This window comes from Grus americana, chromosome 5 (genome assembly GCF_028858705.1).
Source record: "Grus americana isolate bGruAme1 chromosome 5, bGruAme1.mat, whole genome shotgun sequence".
In the NCBI taxonomy this organism is placed as follows: domain Eukaryota; kingdom Metazoa; phylum Chordata; class Aves; order Gruiformes; family Gruidae; genus Grus; species Grus americana.
The window spans coordinates 57,298,605-57,322,889 of NC_072856.1; the positions used below are offsets into that span (position 1 = coordinate 57,298,605).

Genomic DNA, 24,285 nt, shown 5'->3' on the forward strand with positions numbered 1-24,285 from the left:
TGTCTCTCCTGTACTGGGGCCCCCAGAGCTGGACGCAGTACTGCAGGTGCGGTCTCACAAGAGCGGAGTAGAGGGGCAGGATCCCCTCCCTCGACCTGCTGGTCACGCCTCTCTTGATGCAGCCCAGAGGAGGGAGGTACTTCATTTGCAGTGCACTTTAGGGATCTGGGTTCAGATTAGGTAATGCCCCCGTTCCTGGTTTGTGTAATGCCCAGGTGGATACACAGTGTCTCAGCAGTGATGCACAACTGGGTGTAAAGCTTCCTATCCCCTTCCGCACACTGATCCTGTACTACATGATGGGGTGGCTCAAGTAATGTCATGGGAGAAGTATTTTCTTAAGCAATGTGTGTTTTTTGTATTTGCACTGTCCATGTTTTTGTAATCACAGATAACAAGAGACGTATTTAGACACATTAAGAGAACTTGTGAGTACGCTGACAAAAAAACCCCAAAGATAATTTCATGTGACAATGGGAAGAAAACTCCAGCTTTCTCTACTTGAAACCAAAACACGGCAGGGTCCACTCAGTTCTCCCTGTCGTGTTTTCCGGGCACTAGCTTTTGATCTGCTCATGCCATGATGCACCCATGCCCTGAGGTAAACACTAGACAGTGTTTGCAGGATGTTTACATCCATGTGTGCAAGTTCGCCAAACCAAGGAATGGGGAGAAAAGAAAGATGATCTGTCTTGAGGGCCTGTCACCTGGGAGAGGAAGCCCATGAAAACCACCGCAGTTTTACCCCAGGCAAGATGGCACTAAAGTATTAATTTGCTGTTCTGCTCTCCAAGAGCTCCACTCTTTTTTTTTTTACTGCAATATTTTTAATTATTATTCCTAAATTTGCAAAGTATCCATTTGTGTTAATAAGCCATCTTGCTGCCATTGCCAAATGGCAATGCTCAGTTAACAGAGCAGCCAAGCAGGCAAACAAGAGCCTGCAGAGGTAGCAAAGGAGGTGGAAGCACTATTGGAGGGCAAAACCAACCTCCCTGTTAATGGGAACATGGATGCGTGCAAACATATATGTAGACAACTCATGGCAGGATGGAAACAAAGGCTTATAGGGGTCTCTCAGGGGTCTCCTGCGGGCACGGCACAGTCAAGGAGGCTTCATTTTGCAAGGCACTCCAATTAAAAAAGAGACAGGACAGTACACAGAACTACCTGTCTGAAAGCCAACAGTGGATGGCACGTCTTCTACAGCAGGAACCGTGAGACAGGTATCCTCCTCCTTATGGCTGTGATCTCCACAGTGGCTACTCCAAGTCAAGTCCCACATGCCGTCTGTGGGAAGCTTAGCGCAGGGCAGGCAGGAGTGCAGGGGAGAGGTGATGAAGTCTCATCTTTGCTGTGTCCAGGTACCAGCTGGCTGGGGGCCTGCCTGCTGCTGAACCTAACGGGGGATCTCCCAGCTGCTGGTGATGGAGAGAGGGCACACACCACTTACCCCTTGGAGCAAATTTTGTCTTGTTTTTAAATGTTGGAGATTTCTCCTGTGTCCTTCTATAAGATACTTGATTGATTACCTTCCACCGTGAAGATGTGTTTCTTAGTTTATGTATTTATGGTGATGCCCCAAGTAGGATGACAGGGCTGGAGAGCAACTGAGAAAACATTTTCGCTCTGGCTGGACCCTGAGTTAGCCAGGTGTAAGGCAGCTCCTGTCCAAAGGCTGTATTGCCATGGGAGGTGAGAGTCAGCTGCAGTAGCTTGGATGCTGTGCTGTGCTAATTCAAGTTTTGGGCTGGAGCTGGCCCCCAGCCAGCCATAGGCAATGCCAGGTTGGTGACGAGGCGGGACGGGGGCCCCCGGTACCTCGGCCCCTGGGTTTGGTTCAGCACCGTGCAAACGCCCATGCCATAAATGAATAACAATTTTTTTCTGGGTCTGAGGTTTGTTTGCTTTTGCTTTTTCTTGGACAGTGAACCGTACCTTGATAAAATAAGCAAAATGTTTTTAATATCCATGCCACCAATGAGGCAAAAGTGGTGCATCTAATCTTAATCTATATTGTTTGGATTTTTGTTCAGTAAATCAGCTGAAATAAAGAATACATTTCTTCTTTAAAGTGCCTTCCCCGCCCCTGCCTTACTTCCTGCCCTTCTGCTCTCTTGATAGCTCTTCCCTTTCCTGTTTTGGTTATAAGCCTTCATACAGGTTCCTGGCTTGTGTCCCTGCCAAATTTGTCTTCTGCTCTGTAATCAGGTGAAATAGCCTATTTGGGTTTAAGCACACGTGCTGGATTTGAGTGTATACTGCTGCAGGATTACCTGACCAGGTCTTCCTCGATGGCAGGCACGTAAGTATCTGGGGACAGGGCAGGATGGCAGGGAATTTGTTGACCAGGGTTAATGTCAGCGGATGGGAAGGAAAGCGTGTATTATCATAAACGTGGAAGGTCTGCGTTTTTGTTATAGCCTCATAGGATAATTTATAATTGCATAAAATGGTAATTAAGCTTTTATGGCAGTGCTACATTAATATGCATCCCCTGGCAGTGAGGGAGAGGCTGACTTGATGGAGTGAACCTCTTTCATTTCTGGTCTGCCTCCATCAGCTCCAGGGGAATTGTCATAGGTTTATTTGCATTTCTTCTAGGATTGAAGGGAAACCAAGGCAAAGCAACACCAGCTTTAATGAAAGACCTTTATGTTGATTTCCTGTATTCACTTTTGTGTCTGCCCTCTCCTGATTATTAGTTATGATTATGATCTTTCAAAGCCTTTGTTTAAGGTATTGTTCTCCTGAAATATGGATATGGCTGGCCCACGAGTGAGAGCCCTCAGTCACATATTTTCACTTGACAGTTCAGTTTTGAGTCTTGCATAATGCCTGTTTTACAAGATTAGTTACTTCTTGTTTTTATTTCTGTAATTTATGGGTGAAGGGAAATAGTTTATATTAATAGCAACCTGATCTAGTCAAGTTGCTTTTTTACTGTTTTTGACTAATTGGGTTCATAGTGTTTCCCCAGGCCATTTACTTGACTTATTTTTAGGAACTTCTAAACATTTCCTTGATATTTATTTTTAGGAACTCCCAAAGTATATCTTCAAGGTAGCATGCAAAATCTGAAAGTGAACCGCACTTCATTGCAGAAAGAAATGTTGCGTGAATCAAAGCCTTAACGGAGCGGTGGAGTTTCTCCATTAGGAGACAGCAGTGACCCTACCTTGTTGGAGCAGGTAGAAGTTGAAGAGAAGGTTTCCTGAAGCACAGCACAGCTCTGGGAGTCTGGCTGCCTGGCAGCGATGGCACTTCTCTGAATCGCTACACTTCTTCTCTGAAGTGCCTTTTGCAAAGCAGTTCTCTTAAAGCATTGTTTTAAAGGTTTTGAGTTGAGGTACTCATGACTGGAGTTCCCCTTCAAATCATTTGAATTCTTATGCTTCAGTTTGCAAAACCTACCAGAAAAGTGATGGGTTAAAATTAACTCCATCGCATAGTTTCAAAATCTCAGCAACATAAACTAAGCAGATGTGCTGGCTTACAAGGGCATCAATCTGTGGCGGCTCCGCTGGCCCTAAATCTCCACTGATTGGCAGATGTGCTATTTAAGTGCCACGGCAGACACAGAGAGCTCCAGGCTCTCCGTGGGGACTTTCACTGGCAGTGCTGAGGACTGAGCTGTTCTGGACTGACAGTCAGGCCCAGTGGAACATCTCTTCTGCTGCATTAGTGTTTTGCATACTTTTTTTTTTTTTAATTTCTACTCACTTCTCCCATGCTCAAGAGCACTGAGGGGTTACAGAAGGTTATGCAAGTTTCTCTGGTCATGCCAGGATTGCATGCATGTTCCCAAATTTAGCAACCCATCTCCCAAAGTCCTGGCTCAGTGTGAGACCTGGGTGCCTCATAAACTGTCCCTTTTTTGGTTTACAGCTGAAGTGTCTGCAATGAATGTCTGCAACAGTTCCTGGGCATGGCAATTCCCACTGGGTATGCCAATGTAATAAGGAAGAATTCAAAATGAAGTTTTCATTGCTAGCAGAAAAAAGAGTAGCTCTTAAATATGCTTCCTTGTGGAGTTGAACTGGTGTTCATCTTGTTCATGCTATAGGTACCAGTATTTCCATTTCCTGCTCTGTAAAATATATATTTATCTTGCAGGTGTGTCATGACTTTATTTAACAGCGTCAGTCTTCTCGAGAGCTGTTTATGAAGGAGGCTTTGTATATGCACTATTTTCTTGTAATTATTTAATATTAAAATTTTAGATGCTGGAGTTTAACAGTGGAGAAAGGTGATGGCCAGGCACCTGCAGCAGGTGCTCAGTGCAAATGGCTCATCTTCTGCTGGCGATGCAGCCAGAGCCCTGCACCAAAGGCAGATCTTCCACGTGTACATGCAGGAGACCAAACAGCAGCAGCTCCTCTGGGAACTGGGCTTCACTTCAGGCTGACTGGGGCAAGGGCTGTACTGTCATGGAGGTCTCTCTGCACACACATGCAACCAGGAGTGAGTGCAGCTGAGGACTTCTGACCATGGTTGGTGTTTCACAGGGTCCCATGAAATGGGACTCAGAAAAGCAAATGGAGATAGTGGTTGTGGCACCTCCATATTATTCATGAAACTGTGACTGCTGTTTTTCTAAATGTCTGCTAGAAAATATTCAGATGTCTGCATGTCACTGAGGATTAAAAGCTCCTATCTGGATGTAAAGTCCCTGTGGGTTTCCACTGTCCTTTAGTTCAATCAGTGACTAAATGCTGTTGTTGCATCATGAAGTGTTGCTGTGCTGCTGAGCAATTAAGTTCTTCAGTGCTCTGGGACAGAGGTAGGGTGAACGATAGTGACACCGACTGTCCTGTGAGTTTGGTTGCAGAGGGAAGTAGACTTTTGTCCCAAAAGGAGTCACAAGCATGATCGGTGATGTGTTGGAGGAATGAGGCTCCCAAGGAGAAGTGGGGTCATAAGCAAAGCTGGCTGTGAATCTCTGGTGGGAAGGCTGAAGAGCCACTGCACTACAGCAAGGTTCATCTGTAATGAGCTCAGCTATGGTCCATATGAGCCTGGGTGACCTGACCTGTATTCAGAGGATCTTCCAGGTTTTTTGTTCTGTAAATCCAGTTGTCAGAGAAAAATGTCTGCCTGTTTCTATAAAGATTACTACTGAAACACTTTCCCTGCATCCCAGTCATTATATGTTTGTTTGGAGTGAAACCAATTAAAATATTTAGCAAATTAGTCCATTAGAGTTTGCAGTACGCTTTAAATGCTGCAGGAACATGACTTGTATCTTACTAATTTTGAGGTTAACATAGATACGTACTGCACAGACCTCACGTCTCTATATACAGGATTTTGTATTTACATTATCTGTTTAAGCTGACATTGAGAGAATTCTATCAGCTTCTTAAATCAGCATCAGCATCTATTTCATATCAGGTTTAACCACAAACTGTGACTTTCTGTAGGCAGACTCAGTGGACAAGTAAAGTGAGATGTGTTAAATGGCTTGTGAGTTCTCTTGCACATTCTGTGTGCTGAAGGTTTGCTCCCAGGTAGGACAAGCCTTGGGCAAAGTAGTATTAACAATTTCTGACACCAATAAGGATCTTTAGGTCAGTCTAAAATAATTTTTAATTTTTAATAATTTATAGTGTGTGGAGGGGAAATGGAAATTAAAAATAAGGTAAATGCTTGTGAAAGTAGCTGTTTGCATTTCCTAAGAATACCAGAATACAGCTCATTTGAAGGTGAGAGAATCATGAGCAGCTTGAAACAAGGTAGATTGGTAATAGATTCAAAGCATGATAGCTTGATTTCTATCAGGGGAGCTTTCACAATTTAGGCTAAGTGAATTTCTGCCCCAAGGAAGCAGTTGTGTCTGTAAATATAAAGGATAGTGGAAGTCTCCTGGTCCAGCTGGCATGCCGGAGCAGAGCCCACAGGATTAGGTGTTTAACCCTGAAGTTCGTTAGTTGTGTCATTTGTTACAGCTTTTGTGAGCATGATTTGGTGACCCTCCAGAAGCTGTATTACATTGCCGTGGCTCTAGGAGAAAGTATTTTAAAGCTGTCCCATTGCCCCTGGAGGGGTGAGCTCTGGGTGGGCTGGGGCTGGATGGAGGGTCCGGGGCAGGGCTGGGATAACCCTGCGCCACAGTGGCTCTGCATGGGGCCGCTGGTCAGAGGTGGGCTCAGCGACTCAGTACCACGCTCTGCAAAAGTTTTATTCATAAGAACATACCTTGTCAGTAGAGAAAATAGGTCAGTGAAGGAGCAGTGCAGCTTGGCCTCTTTTTCTCAGTCTGGGACAGGAGAGAAAAGCCTTGGAGACCCTTCAGAGCCTCTCTACCAAAGACTTGCATCCAAACATTATGATTTACTCCCATTTTTCTGTTTATGCTCTATGCCAGGTCTTTTGTGGTTCCATCCTGAGCTTTTTGCTTGTATATTTGGCTAGCCCACTGGGCTGGGCAGAGTGAAACAGGAGGACCTTTCCCTGATCTGTGGCTCCCTCGCTCCCAACCTCTACAGTTATTTCTGTCATTTAACTTCCGCCTATGTTTCCACCTCCTATTTAATTACTTGCAGTCAGCCAGGTAATGTCAAGCAGGCCCATTAAGTCTCATGCAATAAGTAACAAAATGTACGGATATTTTCCCTAAGACTCCCTGTGCCATCTTTTCCATGTTCCTTTGCCTCTTTTTGGCTATGAGTCCTTGGTAATCATAAATTTACTAAAAGCCAGGAGGAAAGGACTGTATTTTTCAAGTTCTGTGCAGATGGAAGAGAGAAGTTTCTGGATGAAGCCACCTTCGCTGCAGCACAGTCTCGAAGTGCAGCCTCATTGCTACCCCCAGCTGCTCTGCTCGAATGCAGTAGGCTCTGTACCTTAACTGGTACCTTTGTGTGACTCATTTGGGGCTGGAAGTGACACTGTAGCTAGCAAAGCAAGGAGGATACAGCAAACCTGTGTGGCCAGCCCAAGCGTGCCATGCAGCCCAGGCGCTGTGCTTGGCTGCCCGCTCTCACCGGGGCTGGGCAAGAAGGGTCGAAGTTGACCCTTTCAAGAAGGGTTAACTCCAAATGAGCTAATCTGCTAATTTGTGAAGATGAATCCTAAACAGAAGACATGGAAGATGGTGGGTCGAAATGGGTTACACAAAATGAAGCAGACAGTATCACCTGCAAACATACATTTTTTTTTTAATTTATAGTTTTGTAATATTGAAATGATGTTCTATCAAGCTCAGTGATGAATGCTGGATTTTAGGTACCAGCTGTGAATGAAGGATTTCCCAGTGCAGTCTGCTTCTATCAGATATGAAGTTAAGCAGATTTGCTTTAACTTCAGGCAAACAAGTGGTCCTGGTGCAGAGGTTTGCTGTCCCATAGCAGTAAAGTACTGAGGAGAAAATGTTTTCTGGATAGGGGTGGATATTAGGGTTTGGATATAAAGGGACCCTAGGAAGAACCCCTATAAATAAGATGTCTCAAATCTGCATACTGTAGCTCATTGGAGTAGATGTTATGCACAAACGTGAACAATGTTGTAATTAAGACCCCTCCACGATGCAATTTTTATCTTTTTTGCAATTGCCTATGGTGGAAACCCAGGTGGATGAGTCTGACAACTTGGATGTTAATGTAACATAAAAAAATCAATAGGGGAATTAATAATATTTGGAAAGGTGTGTACACTTGATGAATCTGCAACACATACCCTTTTTTCAGTAACTTTTGTGTATTCTTAGGAAAATAAGGGAAGTTCTAGAAGCTATGCTCATGACTTTGTGTATGAATACTGATATCTGCCACACTCTTCTCACTGAGAAGGAGTGTGACTGCACAATAGTGTGACCAAAACCCATATTTATTACCTGTTACGTCTAGTTGACATAAGTATCGATGGTGTATGGTCCCAAAAATAACAGAAAATTTTGTTGGACCTTTGTGAAACCAATGTTGCTTGATTTACGTTTGAAGTAATGGACTCCACAAAGCGTAATAGAGAGGTTCTCACTGACCATTATAAGAGGAATTTTTTCTGGACTGTTTTCTGGGAAGCCCCATAAAGCAGCAGTGGGAGAGTTGTGCTTTTTGTGGGTAGGGCTAGTAAAGAGTCTTCAGGCATAAAGAGTTACACCTCAATTTAGGATGAGACAGCAAGCTCGCAATGGGTCCCTGGGGGCATTTTAGGTTTTGAAAGACTGATGAAGTGCTTTGCAGGAGAGGATTCCCCTTGTGCTGTACTTGTTTTATGTTCCTTTCTGTTATTTCACTGGAGGCCAGATAACAGACTTAATCCTGTTTCCATTTAAAGGAATGATGAAAAACTTCCATTGACTGCAGGGAGGGCAGGGATTGAGCTTGATGTGTTGCTTTATGTTACAGTAACAAATGATTGTCATGCATTAACTATTGCTCCTGGGGCATCCGTATTTCAATCATGTTCTGTGCTGCAGTTTTCAATGGCAGCAAAGTCTGAAGGCAAAGTTGCTGTATCCACTGGAATCTGGATATGGCATTACGAATAATGCCATGGTAAGGCCCTCATGTCTGTATGGTTAGGTGCGTTCTCTTAGTTGTAAGTAAGGATAATTTAATTAATTTTGACTAATTAAGGAGCCCATGGCAATTGTGGGTTCCAAAATTAATCTGAAATGGAGACAACATTGGGTCCTAGACTTGTTCTGATGAAAGAGCAAGTGGCATGCGCTTACTCTAGTACAGCGAAGTTTGTAGCAACCAGCAAGGCTCGAGGGGAAGGGCACGGTGTCACACTGGCTGACTGTGACTTTCCCAGAGACCGTGTTTTCTGGGAGCCTGCAGGCTTGCTGGGCAGGGGTTTGCTCTGTCCCCGGGCAGCTGATGCTAGAGATGACACAAGACATCTGGTAGCACAGCAGGTGGGCACCATCCAGCCACAGGACCACACCGGAGATTATTTTTAGCCATTCTGCTTCCACATGGCAAAACTAATCCAGTGTACTTGCCTTTTTGCTGGTGCATTTCTCTCCCATCCTCCTCACCTGTGAATCTGAGGCAGAGTGAGAGTCCCCGGGTGGATCTGGAGGATGCAGGCAATGCCGCCGCTGCTGCCAGTCTGCGGCTCTTGCACCAGTTGGAGGATTAGGCAGGCTGGAGCGAGCTCAAATCCCTCAGCTGCTAGTGTCAGATACGGAGAAGCTGCCACGAGACACTTTGTTCTGAATTTTCTTACCTTATTCTTTATGGAGATGTCTGCCAGCATCGCTGCTCCCTCTGCAAACGCTGTGAAGAGTTTCCAGGCTCTTAGCCACAGCCTGGAGGAGGTCTGTGGGCTACCTGGAGGCCGTGCAAAATGACTGATAAAGCAAGCCAAGTGTCAGTAGGCTTTAGCATACAGTGGAGGATGCATCTGCCTTGGAAATCTTTTTGAGAACCGCAGATCAGAAAAGATTGAAAATTGCTGCCGTAATCTACCCAGATCCTCTTAATACTTGCAGTAACATGCTCCCTTTCATTAAAACGATGACAGTGATGGAGTCAGATGGGTTTGGGTTTGTAGCAGTTGGTATAATTTACAAGTGGTGTAATTTGGCACGGTGGCAGTGCAGCGATATGGTTTAGCACTACCCAGGAGCTTCTCGTCTATTTGTGTGCAAGTGAGGCATTACTGAGGCAAAACCAAAACAAAGAAGTATATGCAAGAGCAGGAAAAAAAGGATTTGTGTGCAAAGCAGATTACCACTTGATATTGCATTGCCTAAAATTATTTAATATGGCTTGCGCTAAGGAAGGGAGGTATATACAAATATATACAGGTCTAAAGTTAATAGGACAGTCATGAACTTAAGATTTTTGCAGGTCATAAATCCTAAAAGTTTTGTTTAGGCCTAAGATGCGCTATTTCTCATTGAAAATCCCTGTTACATTTGAAGATCTCAAATCTCCAAAATTTGGAGGATTTCTTTTTTTTCTTCGTGTAAGGAACTCTTATTTCCTCTGGTATAAGAAAAGTGGCTGGGAAGTCAGGAGAGCAGGAACTGAAATCCTGATCCATATCGACATGTCAGCTCAACAGTATTTGCCAGTGGCATTTCTTGCACACCAAGGGTGTGTTTTAGCACAAATCTAGTATACGTACATTAGTCATAAATATGCAAGCAATAGGTAAAGAACTGATGAATTTCTGTGAATATACAGGAAAAAAATAGTTATTAATGCTATAGAAAATAATGGCTATATACTTTAACACTGGAATGCAGACATCCATGGATTCCCCTTTCCCACTTTCTTTGCTACTAGGATGAAGGAAAAAAAGGGTTCCTCTGTGTTTTGCACCGTGTATTCTGGGACTTCTAAGTGCGTCAGCAGGTCTGGGTATTAGGCATCAGCTGGATTAATGTAATTGATTTCTTCAGTTTACCTAATGTGGCTTTTGGTTCAAGGTCTGCTTGCTTCCAATTTTCAACGTGTAACTCAGCCGTGGATGCCACGTTTATTTTGTCAGTAAGCTGTAAAATATTGGTAAGTTTTCATGCAAATGTGAAAGGCTTCACTTGCCAATAGGTACATAAAATAAATGGAGCATTCATACTGTTGGATGGTTTTCATAACATTTGTGTGATACAAGTTACTCCTCAGGGACTAATATTTTTATATAAAATAGATTATCAGTTCAAAACAGCAGTATACTGGAGTTTTTTAAGTCTATGAACACATACATGCCAGCTTTAATTTAACAGGCAGATTGCATTCAAAGGATTAGTAGATCTCTTATAAAACATATGTTGTAAGAAGTTCTGATAATTTCTTTTGGTTTCTTTTCAATTAGTTGTTTTCGGTAGCATGCATCAAATTCACTGGTTTTTTTCCTGATTTTGTTGTTTTTTGCTCTCCAGTGAACAGAGTATTTGCCAAGCCCGGGCTTCAGTTATGGTCTATGACGATACCAGTAAAAAATGGGTGCCAATCAAACCTGGACAGCAGGGATTCAGCAGAATCAACATATACCACAACACGGCCACTAACACCTTCAGGGTAGTTGGAGTTAAACTGCAAGATCAACAAGTGAGTAACTGTATCAGGTTTCCTGTAAATTAACCTTTGATCTCATTTGATACTATCAGTTCTATACTTAATGCAGTCTAGCAATATTTCCTGCTCCTGCAAGGTGCCTACGAGTCTGTTTACTCCAGTCATTCAGATTTTGTATCATTTTTTGTGCACAGAATGTATCACAATTTATTTACTACTTATTTGCAATTTTGGTAAATGCCACAAAGCTTTTAGTGTTATTTTTCCTCCCTCCATTTTTGCTTGTGAAATGAATCTTATTTCTTTCTGCGGGTTTTGCTCTCAGCTTCTCCTAACTTACTTTTTGCTCGTTTTTAATACTATATATAAAAAAGAAAAAGAGATCAATCATTCTGCACTGCCACCTCATAAAGCGTGATTGTTACATTGCTGTGATACGTAATTAGTTCATCGCAATGCATTTTAAATTCCTAGGTGCACACTATGATCTGATTTACGGCAGCCTAAGTCCGCAGGACCTCCTCGGGTATTAAAGGAGTTATATGGGATTTAGATAATCAGAACTGGGATCACACCCTCCTCGGCCATCGGCTCCTGGCCGCCTGACTTGCGGGTGCGCTGGGCAGAGCATGCCAGCCGTAACCAAATGTCATGTTTAGAGCCTAAATTACAGAAAGGTATTTGGGGTGCTATATTGTCATACCATTTGCATTCTAGAGCAGACATTTCAGAGTCGAGGACTCCCTCTGTTTGTTGGTGTGAGGCTGGTGCGGCGGTGATGACCCAGCCTGCCCGGGCTGCCCGTCTCCCGCGCTCGCCTCCGGTCCTCAGCCTGGCAGAAGAATCAGAAGAAAGTGGGTGATTGATTTTCTGTTGGTTCAGAGAACGGCGTTGCCTCCTGGGAAGGTGTGACGAGCACCGCCGCCAGCACGAGCCGGGCAGCGGCAGGGCAAGCCAAGCCAAGGCAGGGAGTGGGAGCCGGGGCACCACCACCTCTCGGCTGCCACAAGTGCTAAATTGGCCGATCTGCTCATGGAAATGCAGACGATTTCCCTCAGCTGTCAGCTGTCGTGATGCTCGGGCCAACTGGAAAAGCTAGCCAGGTTGCTTACTGGAAGTGTTAATGATGTTGCTACGCTGTCCGTATACACAGTCATCGTTCTGAAAAAGGAAAAGCAGAATAGCAATAGGTGTAAGTGTAAGCTATGCTGTCCATACACACAGTCATCATTCTGAAAAACGAAAAGCAGAGTAGAAATAGGTGGGGGTTTTAGCACATCGGTTTTCAGCTCCTTGCAGTGCGCTTTCGAAACAACTGCCATATCTTTTGCCACTGCTTTTATCCTTCTCAGTAGAGCAAAGAAAGACAATATATTAATGTAGTTCCATTTAGAAAATGGAAAATATTTTCAAAAATAAATGAAATACAGTGGCTTCTCAGGTCAGTTGTGAAAGCCCGTACTGCTTTGTAACAGGCCATGCTAGCTGTTTATTTTACATAGCCAGAAGGTGAATGTCAATGATTTTCATGTGGCTACCATCTAAGATGTGTCTGAATAGCTGGTGTAAAACAAGCAAAAGTCATAAAGTCTACATATATATGTAAGGGAGACTATGTACCGGAGGTCTGTCTTAATCAGAGTATACAATTTAAAGAGTAGGATATATTAAAAAGTCAAATCTTGATCTGTACTTTAAACATGTTTTGCATTAACTGTAACATTCTATTTGTTTGCAAATGTTCCTACTTATGAAGAGGCTGCATGCCATATAAAAATCATCTCAATTCAGAAGGAAACAGGTAGAAGAATGTATTTTTCTAGAGTTTAAAGACTAAAAATCCTCCTTCAAACAAACAAAAAAGTACGGGTTACCTTAGTCACTTAAAACTGTCTAAAAGAAAGTATTCACCTTAAATATGATTGCAAAAATCCAGTATTATGAATAAAGTAAATTCAGGACAGCATAACATAGTAGTATTAAAAGGAACGTTTTGAAAGTCTCAAGATTCAGAATTTAATATATTTTATATGACTCACATGGAGTCATAAGCCTGCTAGGCTTGCTAAGTTTTTGCATTTAACGAGAACAAAAATTAATTTCAGTTAAAATAATTCTCTGTACAAGCCATTTCATGCTTGCACTCAGGTTGTGCTAAATCACACTGAAAGTGAGGTTTTAGTAAAAGTTGTTGCTTTGCCAGGAAAGCCGTATTTTTCAGAAAGGGCCAGTCTTCAGCTAATATGTGATTTGGCATATAATGAAGCTAATAAAGCTACACAGATTTCCAAGAGTTGAGAAACTACTTTAAAATATGTAATACAACCACGCCATGGAAGAACAATTTTAAGTTTGATTATGTACTGTTTGGCAAGGTCCAGACTAGAGTAATTTTCATGACTTCATCCTTGCCTTCCTTTAATGTTTCCCTTTTAATTTTTGTTGTTTTATATTGCACCTTTCACAATGTCTCTCTTTAATTTTAATTTTCATTCTCTTTTTTTTAATGTAACTTCTTGTGTAGGCTCCTTTTGTTGTCTTTGTCTAGCTGCCTTTCTGTTTTCTAGCCCTTTTTTGTGCATGTGTTGGAGTTTGTGCTCTAGCTGACAGTGTCTAAAAAAAGTGCACCACAAAAGTTGTTTTTTTTTTGAGTGCCATAACGTGAGCATCTTTCTCACTGCCGGGAAGTGGTCACCCGACCTCTTGTTCTCCTTATGCATATGGGTGACACACTCATTGCGTGTTCACATGCAGCAGCAGTGCTAAGTTACAGCCCAGCAGTGCATGAATTCCCCTTTCTGCGCTGCACAGAAGTGCACATTTGCGTAGACTCACGCTGGCATGAGCACTAATCTTCAGCAAACCAGAGGTAGTCTTTTGAAGCTTTGAAGTAGCCTCAGAGGCCGGAACTGTTTCGAAGCTAAGGCCAGGTGAATATTACGGTCACTTGATGTCATGAGCCTTGATGTTTTCAGTTTCCTGTAGCCCCGCAGTCATAAGCAAACGGTTTACCCCTGTGTTGCAACTTGCCAGCTGTCAATGTAACCTCGCCTGTTGTAAAGGTGAAGTGTCATAGCTTCAGTCACCATGCAAGAAGTTCACAAAGCTAAAAACATACAAGTGGTCCATCTTTATGGCTTAGCTGACAAGCAGTAACTCCCCAGTTTGGAGTCTTGATCAACTGAGGGTTTAAAATAATGATTTTACATCAAGTGATTTCAACCCAGCATGATCTCATCACTGAAAGCCAGGCGCTGAACAGATAGGTGGGGAGGAGGGTGCGAGTCAAAAGTGAATCATGTCTCCTGAGGGTTTGATGTATTGATGTGGCTAAGAAGTGAATGTAAAAACAGGGCCTTGGGGAAGGTGGGACTTTTTGCATGTGAGCCTAAGCCAAAACTGCAACGGGGACGGCATTCTTTAGTTATAAACTAAACCACATTTTTTGAAAACTAAAGAACCAATTAATCACCGCTGTAACTTACTAGGAGTTTGTCAGGTTTGGGCCTGCTTATAGAAATAAAGAATCTGGCCTCGACTGTATCAGGTTTTAGGTGCTACGCCCTCTCCTCTCTGTTTTAGCAATCATATGCCTACTCCCCATGAGAGGAGCCTGACCGCTGGCAGCACAGCAGACCCCGAGCTGATAACAAACTTGTGAACCATTTCATACTCTGGAGAAATAAGCAAATGTCTTGTTCTGATTCAATAAGCAAGAGTATAGGCGGTATGACTTGTGTGGGAGCTCTTCCTGCGACCTTGGTTGTGGTTGCACCTCAGATGTGGTCCTGAGGCCCCCTAGATCCCTCTAGCCCCATTCCTGAGAGTCCTGTCAAACGCCACCATCATCGCTGCCAACAATTTATAACTCAGCAGTCTGCAGAGTGCCGTCAAAGGGAAGGGCTTCTTGGTTTTGAGCTTTTTCCTAGATCCCAAAATTCCCTGCCTGCCTCAGAGAGCCTACACTTGAAACTGAGATGAAAGGGTAAAGGAGGGTACCAGGTAGAAGTGAAACAAATCTTTTTTTAACATTATAGAGATGGGAACATTGAAAGGTGTTAATGTATTAATACTATGCAAAATTGGTCTGTGAAACTCCATGCCGTAGGAGATCATTGAAATCCAGAGTTTAACAGGATTCAAAATAACACAGACATTTCTATCAGTAACAGGACTACTTTGTTTCAGGATAGAAAATATTAAAAGGGGTTGGAAAGAAAAAAATAGGCACATAAAATGTCCTGTTTCAGCTTTTAAGACAAACTCTAGGTAAAGTATTACAGGAAGAATTGTTTGTTAGAGACAAACCCCTTCTTTCTGCAAGATTTCCAGTAAGTTTCTCCAATTCATCTATTACAGACTACAACTGAAGATGAGAAGATGAACTATTGATCTACTCAGCATGGCTGATACTATCCTTCTGATGTGTGAAGCTTTAGAGTAAAGATCCCTTAGAAACACCTGTAAAAAACCCTATGCTCCAAGCAGGGGGCTCTTTATTTTAATTACTGCTCTGAAGCACGCACTTATGTGTGCCACTGATCGTGTGCCTTGCAGAGTCTCAGCACCATCTGTACAGGATACCTTTGTGCACTCATTCTTAACAACAGCAGGAGAACCCCTCCTCTTTTTTCTGTTTTCTAGAAACATTAGCTAGAGGAGATAAAATGAAACTCAGGCTATTTTATGTTTCATTTCCCAGTTTTAAACTCTCTGAGTTTGAAGACAAGGTATTGTATTTGTTCATCTAAGCATCCTGATGATTAATAAAGGTCAACATTCAAATTCTGTCTTTATTCAACTGAAAGGATCAAACCCTCAGATTAAAGCAGATTCTCTGAGTTCCTTGAGTTGATGTTCTGGGAAAGCAAATTTTGAACTCTTAAATGACTTTTGGCATAGGTTTTTACAATTTCTCTCTTTCGTTATACACCTGCATCACAGCCTCTGGTGCTCTTTGGACTTTTAGTAGGTGAGAAATACTGACTTTGCAAAGCCTGGAAGAAACTGCAGTCTTTCTAAACATTTCCTTGAAGATAATGACTGTGCCTTCCCCTGGTTAAGTGGGAAGTGGTTGGAAGTGGTTGGAAGACTTAAAAATTGGTACATGCTGAAACTGTTGGGTTAGTAATCCAGGCATGAGTCTGCTTGATGCTCCAGAGATCCCTTGAGTGTGAGCAAGATCAGTACAGGCTCTCTCAATGTTCAGTGGTAGAATGGGGGTGGTGTCACCATTTTTTAAGAGAAAAGGGCTGTCTAAGCTGTCAGTTTTAGGAGTGAGTTCATGGCTTTGCTGCAACTGGAGCAACATGGTTTCCCTGTCATTCGGGTTGGTGTGGGTGGCTTCCTGCGCAGCGTGCTGGCGATGTGGTTCCCATTTTCAGGTGACCAACTCTTGGGAGCCTGTGTATCAAATGTAGGTTGCGCTGCATCTCCCTTTGGATCACAGGTCAGGAACGTGTCTATGAATCATAGAATCATAGAATACCAGGTTGGAAGGGACCAACATGGCAAAAACAGTGGTGTAGATCTAATTGCTGCCTGATGTTGAATAACCGTCAGGATAATTTATGCCTAAAGCTAGACCAGGTATTCAAAGACTATTTGCTATGTCACTGCTTAATGCTGGCTCAGGTAAGTAATACGCATTATAGAAGTAAAGTATATCTGTAATTATCTACTGGTGTAGTGGCTTCTTTCCTGGTTACTATAATTTTTTATATATTAATATAGTATAGTTATCAGTCATCTGTTAACTAGCTATATCAATGAGACAATGTCATCCTTCAAAAATAGGAATGTGTAAAACACAATTTGCTCCTTATGTATTAGGTGCTCATCTAATGTTTTTTGCCGGTCTAAATTGGTAATCCACTGAAAAGTCAAAACTCAGAGTTAGGAGTCATTCATCTTTGAAGTTAGTTTTAAACCTCTTGCTTTTATAATGGAGGAGAATTGTCAATCATTTAGCAAAAATGTTATTAATCTAATTAAATATGTTGGAATTTTTTAGATGCAATAATAGTACTAACAGAAAACTTTCCAAAGCACTAGTCAGTCAGACTGCACAAAAGATGTGTTGGTACATTTTCTGGTGTGTGGGATCCACCTGTAACGCTAAATACTGTGTACAGCATTTATTACTGGCTCTCTGTTCCCTTGTCTTCTGTTGTTGCTCCTGTCTTGTCCAGGAAGCTGCAGTTGCCCTAGGAGTGAGCTCCTGGACGGCATGCACCAAGGTCCCTCATCCTACTGGTGTCCAACCCACCTAATTAACAGATGAGCCATACAAACTAATTTGATGGAGGATTTCCATTGATTGGCTTTCAACAAGGAGCCGTGGGATTGTTCGGTCTCTTGATAAAACACCATCCAAAATAACTCCATTTGTAGGGACAATCTCGAATATTCAAACCAGATTTTGCTATATTTGAATAATGAACTTCAGACTTTACCTGCTCTTAATTTTAAGTTTCTTTGTCCCTGGATCCCTTCTGCGTCCTGCCTCTGTGGGCTGATGAAGAGGGAGCCTCCATTGCCTACTCCTTCTCTGTTTTCAACTGCATTGTACCTGTTTATGAGGATAATTACGATCCTTTCTGTTGGCATTTTGTTTCTTAAATTTGCATCACAACAGAGTGCCATTGTCAGCCCACAGATGGGTATCTTGGGCTGCTGTCTCTGCCATGGGTCCTTCTGACTTATTAGCGGTGCAGTGGACACTCCTGCCTCTCCACCTTGAGCTACTACAGCTTATGCTTTTAGTGTTGGAGGTTTCTGATCAGATCCCAGGTGTACTGTGTAGCTGGGTGTCCCGTGTGCCCTGCCCAAGGATAACCAGAGCATTGTATTTCGCAGATGAAATCAAAACATAAAGAAACACCCTTTTGCTGCGCTCACCCTATACTTGGAATTTGTAGCACGTACAGTGAAGAAGGAGGTGGGAGAGGAAATATTTAGTTGTCTGATTTTGTCACTACCTATCTGATTCTAGAGAAAATCTCAACATAAGAAGCTGGTGTTGATCAGACGCATGGGAGGAGAAAAGCAGAGCCAGTGCAATAAGTCAAACATTTATCTGCTGTAGGGCAGGGTTAGTGTCAAGAGCTCTGTCTGGCTCTTTTTCTGACAATTGTGCATGATCATCCCCCAAAAGATGGCAACAGCTGCTGGCCCTGACTCCTGACATCTGTCTGCAGCATCTGCACAGCTGTATCCTGCGGAGGTACTGTAGAAAACATGCGCAGGTAATAGATTCTGCAAAACTAGCTTGGAAGTCCCTGAGGCTGAATTGAACTGTTGTAAATCTCACCCCCAGATGTGGGTCTTCTGTCATCGAAACACACACTGCCTTACCATACAGCCATGTAGGAGCTGCCGTATGAATTGCCTCTGCCAATTTAATTAACCTTTACCAAAGGGTTGGGTTTTTTTCCCACTGAAAACAGAACTATTTTTAATCTTCACCTCTCTCTTTCAAATCACAGGTAGTGATTAATTACTCAATTGTGAAAGGATTGAAGTACAATCAAGCAACACCTACCTTTCATCAATGGCGTGATGCACGGCAGGTCTATGGCTTGAATTTTGCAAGCAAAGAAGAGGCTACCACGTTCTCCAACGCAATGCTGTTTGCTCTGAATATCATGAACTCACAAGATGGAGGTAAATTAGCAGCCACTACGCTCGTTATTAATCTGTGACACTTTACAGTGCTTGTTATCAATCACCTAGCACAGTTGTATTGGCTAGCATGCCATTATAAAACACGTTATAATATAAAAAGTTGGCATCTGGTAGACAGCCTTTAGATCAGCATTTGCTGTGGTATGAATTGTACATGTTTTCAGGTTTTATTCACCTTCCTTCTAATTTTCCATGGTACCTTAACTCATGATAGGAAATCAATGGTTATTTGGGAATGCCTCAGCAGGCGGGTAGCCCCACGGATTTATGTGGATCTGTGTATGCATCGTGTTATGTGTAAGATGGCAGAATATAACTGTAGATAGGCAGAAGCTAGAGTAAAATTAGCAACCTTTTATAAGAACTTTTGAGGTAGAACTCAGAGCTCTTATTTCTAGCGTGTTGAATGTCAGCTGCAGCCATTGGCTTTTGTGGGCTGGCTTTCTAAAAGAGGAGTCTGTGGTGTCTCAGTTATTTGATAAGGTAAATTGCAAAGGCTTATACTTGACGTTGACTGATGTTCTTACTAAGTACTATATTGACTGCAGTTGAGGTTTGTGGGCAAGTTTACCGTTCTGTGAAATTGTCATTGCACTAGCATGACGAGGACCTAAAATAAAGTCCTGGGTTCTCAGTGGAAGCCAGTTTCTGGTCTGCAGTATCTGGATGAAGTAGAGCCCTCAGTTACACACCTATGACCTCTCTGCAGTTCACAGGCTGGGAACAGAAAGCGGTCCTTGTGTGGTGTCTTTTTTTCCTGCAAAATACACACCAAAGCCCTATTTTCCTTTTGAAAACACAGTGATTCAAGGCTTACATCACTTGCTGCCATCCAGGTTTCGCTGCAGCGTTCACCAGTGATGGACAGCAGCTCTACAAAGTGCGGCAATAACTGTCCACATTGTATCAGTTTCTGACCCCACAAATATCCTTAAAATGGTAATTGTTCTTGTCTCCTGACAACCTTCAATACACAAATATATCTTACTAAAGGGTATATTTTTAATATAAAAGTTCATATTTTTTATTTTGCTGTTTCCATTCATCCTATTAAGGTGACAAATGCAAAACTCATCAAGAATCAAGAAATGTCTCAAATTCTGTCCCATATTCAGAAGTACTGAGGGATGAATTCTGCCTTCTCCAGCTTGAACTTTTTCAGCTCTAGTTGTACCACAGCAGGAGACTTCAGGAGGAAATCTGGCCAACACTCGCCAGTCCTAAACTCATGCAAGTCTGAAGAGTACAGAGCTCTTTGGCTGCTCATATGTGCTCAACCCTTTTAGATCACCAAATGAGACTCCAAAATTTGGATGCTTTGACTATGGTCTTGATGTAGTGATTGGTTTAATGTCTATGATGAGTCTGCCTTTCTTGCAAAAAGCCTTAAGTTTGGGTTTGGGGTTTTTTTTTCCCCATCTGTCTCTTCCTGTCAAAGCCCTTAGATTTCTGAGAGGTTTATGAATACACAGCAAATAATAATTTGCAGGGTTTTGTATTCTTTTATTCATTTACTTAGCACACTGAACTGTGTTAGATGCTTTACAGACATAAGATCCAGCCCATGCTGAAGAGCTTGCATTTAAAGTTTGTAGTTGTCACATAGACAGACATGAATTGGGTCACAGATGAAAAAATTTCCTACTTTCTTTTCTAGGAAAAAAAATGGTTTGGTAAACATTCAGGCTTAAACAACCCCTCATACATAAAGAGTTAAAAGTTTCAGAGATTGCCAGTTGTCCCATTCTTTACAGCTGAGCTTGTCAAAAACTGAAATTTGGTTTAAAGGGAATTTCAGCATTTGTGGGTTTTAAAAAACACTCTGATCCTATTAAAAAAAATCCTGAAACATGCATTTTTATAAAAATTATTTTTTTATTTACAAAATTTATTTATATAAATATTTATCTTTAGAATTATATTAGCTACAGTTTGATAATAGATTATATTGAGGACAATTTTCCCAGTTATTGCAATGATCTCAGCGTGCAAGTTGACAGCAAAAATACATAATGGATATAAGGTATAAAATGTTTTTTTTCAGATCTGCTTTTTTAGGCTGATATAGCACATAAGCTTTTGTGGGCACAAATTAATGCAAATAGGAATTCACACAAACACACATAGCCATATATCTTTTCAGGCACAGACACTGCCTGCATACTCCATCCATTTTGCTGCCTGCGTGCTACATTAGGGTTTGATTTTTCATATGGAAAAATCATTAGGAAAAAAATGTATTTATTATATCTGTGCATCCATGTATTAAAGTTCCTCATGTGCTTATGCAGATGGATGACAGCTTTAAGGAGTGCATTTGCACACACAGAACTGCTCACACACTAATAAAATCCTCAACCAAAACCAGAGTTAAACAGAGGTTCCCTCTGGCATATTCCTCCTTAGTATAGAATACCCTACTATCTGCTAGCTCCACAGTTTGGGATATGCTACATGCACTACTTGGGATGTGCTATTTCTAATGTTTACTTGTTTCATATATTTCCTGCTGAGACATTATTGTGTTTAGGTACTGCTGAACTTCTTGTAGTTGGATACAGATTCTGGCTTCCATGACTGCTTCTCCTTTCGTTCCTCCTCCCACCTGCATAGACTAAAATTAATCATGGTAGACTACAGCAGAAAATCTGAGATTGCATCATATCTTCAGCAGACATGGAGTCAGGGTACTGTAACATTTGGGAAAATAACTGGTCTTGTTCACAAAGCAATGGTGTGGGTTTTTTGAATGGCGCGTTAAGCTGAATCCGTTTAAAAAAAATTATAGCAGTCTGTGTTTTGGGGAGTTGGAAATAATTTTTAGGCAGTGCTGATTTTCAAATGAATGAGTCACTTCAAATGAATATACAGTTATGAACTAGTGTTGAGAATTACTGCACTGTCCCACTTCTTCATGAGAGAGTGCGAGACCTGAGATCATTCACTGCCAGCGCTGATCTCTCTGTGCTGATTACATGGGGCACTGGCAAAAACTAACCTGAGCGCTTCATTGAATGCGTAAGGTTAAGTGGTTCGGGGGCTGACTCATGAGCCTGTGTTAACCTGGGTCGCGTGTCGAGGTCATCCCTGGGGGGGATTCCTCCCAGGGGTTTGATGTCCCAAAGTTTGGGAAAGTTGTGAGGAAAGCCGTAGTCTAAACTTGCTGTCTAGTTGTATTTCTGCAGTGGATGAACTCACGCTGTTACCCGTGGCGAGGGCTAGCTGCCTTCTGTGTGGCCAAGTTCTCGGTGCTGCGATGGGAGCTGTGCGCAGCTGTCCCTGGGAGCCTCTTCCAAGCCGCATCCTCAGGGTGGGGTAAAGCGAGCCTTGCAGCGCAGGAGCTGAACACATACCCAGCTCAGTCTTGTGCTTTGTAAGGATGCTAATGATCACATTGGGAGTAATCTAAAATGAGAAAAAATAAGATTGAAAAGAAAATAATAATACAAGTGTGTACCATCATTCCTTTAGAGGTTGACAGTTGTCTCACTGAATCACAATTGTTCACCTGCCAGCTTGTTTATATGCCTAATTACTTTGATTTCCTTATACGTCTCTTTAATCTGTTCGCCTTCACGATAAAAAATGAAGAGCTGGTCCTGAGCCAGCCTGCAAAATGAGAGCAAATGATAACATTGACTTGCTCGTTACCAGTCTCTTGCTTACAGTTCTTTAATGGTGTCATTTAGTAAGACCATTAGTATGACAAATGACTTCCCATTAAATTGGTTTTTTTCCATGGGTGTCCACTGTGTGAAGCCAGACCTTTTACTGGCATAAGTTACCTGATGCAAGCCGTGTCATCAGCTTACCTTGTCACCCGCTGCTGGGTTTCACTGGGGACAGAGCATCACCCCCTCTTGCCCAGGCTGGACACAGCAGGAAAAGCATTTTGTGTGGATCCTGCCCATGGGCTGCTTGATGTCTGGTAAGCAGACAAGGTTCATATTCTTCAGGGCTTACATCCTCTTAGATTTAACAAATGCAATGACCCGTGGCAGCATGGTATGGTTATTGGTGCAGGATACAAGGTGAGGATATCAGTAAGCTAAAATGGGCAAGTTCTTCCTTGAGATAATTTTGTGGTGGTTAAAAAAAAAAGAAAAAAAGGAAAGCCAGTGGTGCCCGTGATGAAGGTAACTCTTTCTGCAGGGCTTAGAGCCTGCACACTCAGCGCTTCTCCCAGTGAGTGGTTACACGTCCCTGAGAGAGGGAATGAGAACATTTTATCTCCTTTCTTGCTCCCCAAATTGCTAGGGAGAGGCGAAGGAATGGCTTCATGCCTTGCTCACTTCAGACACTGTCCTTGCTTCCCTGCTGGTCCCTGGCAGCACCTGCGTGTTTCCATCAGAGCATGCTGCAGAAAGAGGCAGTGGCTTGGCTTTGTGGCTTGATGTGACCAGCTCTGAGGGCATCTTGGGCTTCCATGGCTTAAAGACTTGTTAATTCTTGGAGAAGAATTGAGAGTCTGATCTATGCAGCGTACTGGTAAATGCTGCCTGTGACACAGTGAATATAACATATTACAGACTTTTGCTTTTCTTTTGATGTCTTTGCCCTGGAGACTTGGATAGTTATTGTTGACTTACAATGCAAGAACATCATTTATATTTCTAAATATATATATTTCTAAATGTAAACACCACATGCTGGAAGACCTTATGCAGAGGGCTATGTTGAGGAGTTAGTCATAGAGGTCAGCTGCCTAATCTAAGAAGGGAGAAGTTGGAGGAAAGCATCAAAATAGTAGGGGAGAGGTTCAAAGAAAATGAATAGTGTTGTTTTTTGGGGTTTTTTTGCTTGTAAGAAAGCCATTTTCTTGTTCTGAATATAAGTGGTTTACAGACCCCAAGATACAGACGTGTGGTCACAGAGGGTGCAGAGTTCAGTCCTGTGCCTTCCAACACGGAGCTTCACAGACCCAGCTTTAACTCTGCAGGAACGACGTTTTGGCAGTCAGGATTGCTCCTCACTCCTCTTCTCATTAGCAGATCTGCTGCCTTTTCTTTTCCACCATTGTGAATTATTCGACATTAACAGAGCCTGCATACTCAGCGCTTCTCCCAGTGAGTGGTTACACTTCCCTGAGAGGGGGAATGAGGACATTTTCTCTCCTTTCTTGCTCCCCAATATTCTTTATTACTCCAACCCCCTTTGCCATAAGTTGGATTTGATGAAGTTCTTCACAGTTTGAGAATTTCTTCTATTCCTTCAGTCATTCCACTCTTATCCTAGTCCGGAAGTGATTGCATTTCCGTATTGCTGGGAGGAAGTTCCTTGGAAAGCACTTTGAACCCTCCAAAATAAGGGGAGAAACAGAAGAATAAAGCATTGATTCATCAAACAGCAGATAAACTGGCAGTATATAGCATACATTCTCTCTCCTAGTTAGGTGCCCTAAGTATTTGTAAGTTTTCTGTCAGTGCAGGATGTGCACGAAGATTATGGTGCACTACATTTCAGATCAAACTCTACACAATCTTTTTTTAATAGAATTTTGTAATGTTATATTCAGTTCATTTTTTCATTGTGATTTTTCCAACTAGTCCCGCATCTCTCGATATTTCAGTGGCACTGAAGTGTAACTGCTGGGACAGTCAGTCAGCTGCATTCATCTTCTACA

At 42.4% G+C, this 24,285-nt stretch overlaps 1 protein-coding gene across 9 annotated transcripts in view; it reads left to right on the forward strand.

The window, feature by feature from the left end:
* EVL (Enah/Vasp-like) overlaps window positions 1-24,285 on the forward strand; it is a 158,532-nt gene that overhangs the window by 71,113 nt on the left and 63,134 nt on the right. For 8 of the 9 annotated variants that reach the window (XM_054828582.1, XM_054828587.1, XM_054828589.1 and 5 more), the window contains exons 2-3: window positions 10,841-11,009; window positions 18,464-18,641. In XM_054828582.1, the coding sequence (XP_054684557.1) occupies window positions 10,841-11,009; window positions 18,464-18,641 (347 nt within the window). Of the gene's footprint in view, window positions 1-2,147; window positions 2,306-10,840; window positions 11,010-18,463; window positions 18,642-24,285 lie in introns of those variants that run through there. The other variant, XM_054828581.1, reaches the window with a different exon arrangement.